Genomic DNA, 7,743 nt, shown 5'->3' with positions numbered 1-7,743 from the left:
AGTTGTGAGGTTCTAATTGAGTGAGAGAGGGGGGGGGGGGGGGGGGATGGTACCTTCGTCTGCTTCGATTGTTTCACCGGGTAGTACTTGTTCTTCGTCCGAATATTCAGGGTCTGAGATTGCTTCTGGGTTCACGAGCTGTGCTTTCTTTTCTATGCGTAGCTTGCCGTCCCAGCCACTGCTGCTTTTGGGGGTGATGCTGCCTTTAGTGGCATCGTGGTGGCCGGCCGAATCTTCTTCTTTGAGGGTGATGTGGGTTGTGCCAGTTTCTCCGTGTTCTGGTGATGACATTGTGGAAATGTGTTGAGTAGTTTGGTGGTTTGGATGTGGTGGAGAAGGCAGGGGGAGCTGTATTGTTCAGCCCATGGTCTGGTGGTGTTTGGAAATGCGCGGATGGCGAGGAAGTGCCACTGCTGACAGATGTGGGGTGGGGCACTTTTGATGGAGGGGTATGCTCCACTTATACACCTACACAACCTGATTTCACTTGACAGAATATTAATATCTCATAGGAAGTAATTGCATTGACATTGCAAAATAAATACAATCTACCATAATCATCAACAAGCACCCATCTCTCATAACAGCATGGACCTACTACACAACTCTTCAAAGACCAAAGAGCTCATTAAGGGCTTGCTCGATTGAATTAAAAGAACAGCAATGAAGTATTCCAGGTTTACAGGTTTAGCCAGCGAGCCCAGAGAACTATCATAATCCAGGACAGGGCATCTTCTCTCGGACTAAGTTCGGCCTAAGGACTCTATGAACAAAGTAGCCGAAAACATCCAAGACAAGATCTCGACAGGTATGTTTTATTAATCTACGAGTACTCCTTGAATATTCAGAGTGATGCTGATTTACACCTTTCCAGCCTAGGCTCCGAAGTGTCAAAAAGCAGATTATTTCCAGGACTCCTGGCATACACTCGATTTTGAGTCTCCTCGACTGCAGTGGTTCACTGGTCTTTAGACATTTATAACTCGAAAAGCGTTGTTTCATAATACCATGCATTAGGTCTTGTATCTATAGACCCACCCTCTCTGGATGCGCTGCAGTCTCGTTTGTGTTTCTTCGTCCCATACATCGAGACCCTCACAACTATATTTGGAGTTCTTATAGGGTAGTCTCTCCATGTGTTGCTGGTCTTCTGTGTAGTCCTAAGGACTAGTGAGGGACAAGAAGTTCTTGTGCCTGGATGCATTTCTATACCGATAGAGCATTGGCGGAGCATATTGGCTAGGAACCAGAGCCAATTGTACGACTCCAATCCATCTCCACCTTTGTTTTCATCGTGATCTAAGAGCGGAAAGCATATAGTGTTCACATCGGTGATTGGGATAGACTTGGACCTAAAGGCCTTCTCTTTACAGAGATGTTCCTTGTAAGATTCCCTTGCTGATTCGGCGCCTTCGTCTTGCTCAACTGGGCTCTCGGCTTGGTAGGCGCAGATGGACTGCATCAACCGATTTGATTGAGCTGTCATTCGACGAAATGCATTCTGGGGTTTGAATTCCGCTTCATTGGAATCATCGGGATGATCAGAATCATCGTAAGCAAAACTCTCAACAAATCGAGTTTGTAGACGTATTTGTCGTCTACCATCCAATTTCTCCATGGCGTCTCTGATCTCTATAAGTACATATTTCCGCTTGACGTGTTTGTTGGAGAACACCATGTAGGGATCTCCATATGTCTCCGTCATCTCATAGAGCATGGATCGACAGACAAGGAAGTTGAGTAGCTTCCCGATATTATCAAAGTCAATGTAACCTGCTAGCGTTCACAGAGTAGTAGATGCAAAAATAAGTATACCTGTGTCTTGATTCATACATTCTGGTTGACTTGTCGAATGTTGAAAGGGGGGTGGAGACTCAGGAGAGCAGAAGGTAAAGACATAGGTTATATACTGTAAAGATATGGGGTTGGCTAGCTGAGAGTTGGTCGATGAGAAAGTTGAATGAGGGGAGGAGCGAGGGAAGTTTGCTCCGCTTTAATTGAAGTATGAGGGCATTGTGTAGAGTTGTTAAGATAGATAGACAAGGAGGCAGTAAGGAAAGGAGTGCTAGAAAACAAAAGTAAAAAGGGTCTTGAAAATAAAAGTCCAGAATTTACCCAGTGGGAAGAAGGATTAAATGCGACTTCGCTGCACTTTGCACCGACGGGGGCGAAGTGATGATAGTCAAGAGGGTATACAATGTTCTAAAAACGCTGTTGCACTCTGGGATCTTCTGAAACGTATCCTCTATCTTCCCATTCCTGCCAAGAACATTCCGCTCAGCTGGTACAAGCGGGCATAGTATATTCCTTTAGACGCCAACGCACAGCAATGCCCATCCTAAACTCCCCCGCAAACTCGTCCATTCCATTCCAACAATTATCAAATCTGTCGCGACACCACAGGACCTTGGCTCTTCCACTGAAACCTCCTCAACTTGACCACCATCGATCTCGCATCAAAATCCTGCACCTGCGGATCCCACGCTGCGTTCACGTCAAAGACTAAATACGCCTTTGGTGCTTCTAGTTCCACCATTCCTGAGACGAGGATGCTGCCGCGAGGTGGGTAATTTGCAGTTGGGTGCCAGGTTTGCAGGAATTTACCCTTGAATGCCATGATGGCGTGGTTGAAATGCTGATGTAAGGCCACAGCTACGCGTGTTCCTGGCCAAATCTCCGTTTCTTGAGTTGTCTTCTCCTCGGGCTGTTCTGACAATCTTGTCTTCGCGGCGGTGGAAATCTTGATCATAGCCTTCGGACTGCTTGTAGTCTCCCCTTCAGCCTGGGCGGGTGGTCCATCCTTATTTGGAAGCGAGCCTTTCATCATTTGTTGTTGTTTTTGTAATAGTTGTTCGATGGATGGAGCGGATGGTGTTGAGCGGATGCCGAGCATGGATGCGATACGTTTCGTGTCGTCGACGATGAGGACTTTAGTGAAATTCCAGAAAGAGAGCGCAAGGGCTGATGGCCATAGTACATGCCGGAGTCTGTAGACGGTAAGAGAGTCGACGGGTTGGGTAGTCCAGGAGATAGCTTCGTCGGATATCTCGATGCTGTACACATAGTCCGTCAGTTCTTCTCTTCAAGGATATTCCAAGGGGCAGCGTACCCAGATCTCTCGAACTCAGGTGGTGGGTAATGAGGAAAATCCACATCTAGCCAACACCGCCTTTGCGTCAGCTCTTTCCCACACTTCCTCGTTATGATAGGATGCAGCTCTGCAATTCGTTTCACACGCCGTGCAAGCTCGTCTATAAAATGTCAGAAAATCCTTTCACATAGCAACCTTTGTCTGCCACCTGCCACCCACCTCGCACTTTAGTCTGCCCTGTCTTGTCTTTGCTGAACTTAATAAACTCCTGCCATTCCGGATCACTCCCCCGATACGGTTTCCGCCTCGTCTCCTTGACGGTCCCAGGAAATGGTATGAATAATGGATCGTCAACCTCTCCGGCTACCTCCGCTGGCATCCCTTCCATTGCTTCCATCGCCGCTTTGTCGATAGGATCCAGAACCATGCGACCGTAGATATCGTAACATATGTAGGAAGTAATGAAGTAGAAGGCAAGCATTCTTTAGAGCATTAGTTAGCATATCACCATTGTTGAAGTCTTCAAAACATACTTTGGCCTGAATGCTTGCTTTCTGAAGCGGACTTTCTGCACATTCATTGCCTGTCCCGCTTGCTTCTTTGCCTCGAGGTTCAAGGGCAATCTACTCATGGAGAATATGCCCCTCATGGTTCTGGTATGGCGGAACATGGTGAACAGAGCAGGGGTTGAGAGGGCTCGCCTTCGGGCTGGCGAGCCTCGGGGGGCGAAAGAGGTTCTCGTGTTATGGACTATATCGAAGCAGTTGCGCAGGTGGATCTTGGTGTCATAAAGGTGATTTCATGGAAGCATACTTGTCAGGCGTGGTGACCAGAGCCTTCTATAAACTCGGATACTGTATAATAATCTAGACTTGGCTTGGCTTAGGACTCTCGAGGTGAAGGGTTATACGGCGGACTATGTGATCCGGCGTTTGCAAATTTCTTATTAGTTGTATCTTCCAAATATGAAGTTATTATGCAAAAGATCTAAGGTGTTATAGAATAACGTATAACGAGTATCAGATTATGTAAATGTCTCCTCTGGTAAATAATGGAAAGTTCAACAACTATTTCACAGGAAGTACCTGAAGGTACCTAGGTATTCATATCAACCTGGTGAACCTCATTTAAGAGTATTTAGGTATCTCGACGCTATGGACTGCCGTATATTTGAGTTAAACCTTATTTCCAAAACCACGCTAGAGCGTTATCAGCGAGCTTCAACAAGCATCATATCACCACCTCAAGCTTCCTTCAGGTATAGTACGGCGTCAACGTCTCAGTCTCAGTAACCAGCAATCATGAGACTTTCAGCGACCTTACTGCCAGCCCTGCTTGGCGCAGCTTCCGCAGCATCAGAACCCGCCAGCGTCTACATATTGCAAGGCTCTGAATCACCCTCCTCGAATCCTCCAACCCTCACTCCAGAACAAGCACGACTCGTCCTCGCTCAACGTCTAAGCATATCACAATATCACGGGCTTGGAGATGTCAGCGACAGTACACTGTCATATATAAACAGATTTAGTGGACAACAAATAGAATCGCTGTTTGGAGACGTTCCTCCGCAAGAACTGGCAGCGGAGCTTGTGCTGGTTGTAGAAGGAGTGTCGAAGACGCATTTAAAGACTTGGGAGTCACTCAAGCCAGCCTTCACTATCTCTGATCCTCCATCCCCGCCCGCGAATAAGAAGTTGGTGTCAGATTTAAACACACAAGCAGGGGAGAAAGAAAATTGCGCTCTTGAGGATGCCATCAACCCGTATGAAATCAAGTGTTGGAATGGGAAATCGAAGGTTATACATTTTGATCTAGCTAGAAAGGTAAGAATTTTTGGAAAAGTGTGCGAGATTTACCTACTGATATGGAACAATAGGGCTCTCAAATGGAGGCTTTGATGGCTGCTAGAGAGAGGTTGATCAGGTGGGCTAATTGGGGAGATATGAACACCGTCATTGTCCTCATGCCAGAGTCATCTCGATCAACGAAGAAGGTTTCTTCCAAGCCATATGGATCCTATGAAGTCCCCTCCCAAGTGCGTCTTAATGCCAGACAAGTCGAAGAGATTATGTCAGAGAGTGCAGCTGTGGGTAAGTCGACTGTCCTTTATATTATCTCCCCAGGAATATTGCACATACTTCTGATGCATAATGCTAATTGACTCATTCTCCAGCTTCATCCCCACCAAAACCTCACCTCTTCCAATCCTCGAATTCTTCCAACTCCTCGGGACCTATCGTAGGCATCCCACCCGTTTGCCACTCCTCCAACGACACCTGCACGACCGCAACAAACTTCTGCTCCGGCCGTGGCGCTTGCTTCCAGAAGTCTGCCACATGCTTTACATGCGGTTGTCGTGCCCAAAATGAGACTTTCGCATACGGTAACGACGGTGAGAAGCGGGGCTACAGACTTTCTTATTACGGGGGAGCTGCGTGCCAGAAGAAGGATGTCAGCACATCGTTTTGGCTCATTGCTACATCCAGCATTGTTATGATGGGGCTCGTGGGATGGGCTATCGGGATGATATTCAGTATTGGAGAGGAGAAGCTTCCCGGGGTTATTGGGGCTGGTGTTTCATCTAATAGGGGCCCAAAATAGGTGCAGTTAGGTAATTGTTGTACGATTTTCAGGAGTCAACAGAGAATTGTTGCTCTTTTCTGGGGCGGCGTTTAAATGTGTACTTACCACAGTCGATGAAAGTGTGTAGAAATTAGGACAATGGTAGTATAGGTCTCTCCGACCCTCTTCAGGTCCTACGCAGCATCTTGGATTTATGGATTACGCCAAGCGGCAACTCTCTTCACGATACCTATCCTCATTGATTTGAACGTTGACGCCAGTTTGGAGTTCTTGAAGCTCGTTGTGCCGAAGTGAATGGCGGAGATGAATAGGGGGATGCGGGCGCTTACTTTTCTTGCTAACATAGAATCTGGACCATCAGGCAAGTACTTGCTCCAAGGGATAAACATCGCGCGCATGTACTTTCTCCGTTCCAGCATTCTCTTAATCGGCTCTTTGCACCATAATGATGTTGTATAAAGACAGCAAGCAACCTCGCAATGAATGCAATGTTCAAAGCATAGCAGCATGAAATGACGAAGCGTTGATGTGGGCCAGTTGGTCCATTTGTGAGGACTTTCGTTTGCAGCAATGCTAATTTCCTTGCTATTGCCTTAAGCATGCTTTCTTGCGTCTGGTCTATACTGCTATACCGTACTTAGCAAAGTTATCTATCTTGCTTGAAATACACGTATGTAGTTGCTGTCAAGGGCTATGTTGTTGTTAATGATGCCCACTAATTTTCACTATTCTTCTTCCTACGTCTTGCTTCTCCTTATCCTCTACGTAGCGGGAGATGCCCACCAACATTCACTGTTCTTCCCGCGTCTTGCTTTCATTCACTATTCTTCCCGCCGCTTCTTTCTTTCCTCTACTTTCTTTTCTCTACTTAAAGGGAGACGCACCCTCCCTCCCTTCTTTCGAAAAATCAAGCATCCCTCAACTTACCAACCCCAAAACATCCATTTCATTCCTATCTATTTAACCCCCTTTTCAACAGCAATATGAAGATCCATTCTTGATTGACTGCCGACCGAACCGCATCTGATGCACTTTCATGCAAGCTTCTCGGATTCCTCTTTCCTTGATTAGGCCCGATCGCCATCCAAAGTCCATCCAAAATCCATCCAAACACATCGCATTTACCTCTTACTTATCTACGCATCGACTACCCGATCGAACCTTTACGTTTAGCTCCCCGCTCCAACTTCGTCTACATAGCACAGGAGGATGGCCATCAAGTGAGTATGTTCCATGCAAGGATGAGACATCGCTGACCGATAAATAGATACATCCGAGGGGGGGTATTGAAGGAAAGTCCCACCACCGATGTGTACTATGCATACACGCCCATAGTCCTTTCATATCGGATCAAACTGGCGTCCAATGCGAAAGGAACCAAGTTTCAATCAGGGGTTAATCCCAGAGAAGACAGCATCCTATGGAGGAACTCCCTGTTCGGGCAATGGTCTCATTTGGCAAATCTCGAAACACAAAAGGCCAAGGAGGGTGTCTCGATGACCACACTGGATGCATTTCGAAGGGATGTTCTGATGAGAGCTTGGAGCAGGGAGCAAGAACCACAGGATCAGATTGACTTCGATAAACTCCCCAAGACGGGATCCAAGCACAAAGCTCTATCGGATGCAAGCACCCTATTGAAATACAAACCAGGAAAACAGAAGAAGTTTGCGCGCTCGTCATCTGACCACAAAATTGTTTTAAAGCAAAACACTCCATCCGATAAAAAGGCACTCTACTTCCCTGAATCGGCAATTTTAATCGACACCAGTCACATCAGGATTCATGAGCTAGGCTTAGGCTCCATCAAAGCAGCTGCAGATATTCTCACCAGATTCTGCAATGGGGAGCTGGACCCATCGGTCAATTTAAGAGCACCCGATGGAACAAGGTATCCTGCTATTGATTTCATTGAAGCTGCATTTCTCCAAGCCGGCTACAGGATCAATACTGCCAGCGCGAAGCGAGCGTGGAAGGATATTGGCAAGGGGAATATTGTTTCAGTGGTAGAATCACCCACCTGGAAGTTCAGTCCACCGATCCGATATCGTGGTACCTCAAAAAATGCC

The 7,743-nt window shown here is 46.8% G+C and overlaps 2 protein-coding genes across 2 annotated transcripts; one reads left to right on the top strand and one right to left on the bottom strand.

Moving 5' to 3' along the window:
* Positions 1 to 2,380: 2,380 nt before the first annotated feature.
* Positions 2,381 to 3,761, bottom strand: LHYA1_G008809 (uncharacterized protein; the record flags this gene model as incomplete). Its single annotated transcript, XM_031153726.1, has 4 exons — positions 2,381 to 3,053; positions 3,110 to 3,251; positions 3,311 to 3,573; positions 3,625 to 3,761. 4 exons carry the CDS (start codon positions 3,759 to 3,761, stop codon positions 2,381 to 2,383), a joined length of 1,215 nt encoding a protein of 404 aa, XP_031001780.1.
* Positions 3,762 to 4,392: 631 nt separating this feature from the next.
* Positions 4,393 to 5,692, top strand: LHYA1_G008808 (putative endoplasmic reticulum membrane protein; the record flags this gene model as incomplete). Its single annotated transcript, XM_031153725.1, has 3 exons — positions 4,393 to 4,914; positions 4,968 to 5,181; positions 5,265 to 5,692. The coding sequence occupies 3 exons, from the start codon at positions 4,393 to 4,395 to the stop codon at positions 5,690 to 5,692; spliced, it is 1,164 nt and encodes a 387-aa protein (XP_031001779.1).
* Positions 5,693 to 7,743: the final 2,051 nt, after the last annotated feature.

The sequence above is a fragment of the Lachnellula hyalina genome (genome assembly GCF_007821495.1).
Source record: "Lachnellula hyalina strain CBS 185.66 chromosome Unknown contig00212, whole genome shotgun sequence".
NCBI lineage: Eukaryota > Fungi > Ascomycota > Leotiomycetes > Helotiales > Lachnaceae > Lachnellula > Lachnellula hyalina.
This window is presented reverse-complemented; position numbering and strand designations above follow the sequence as displayed.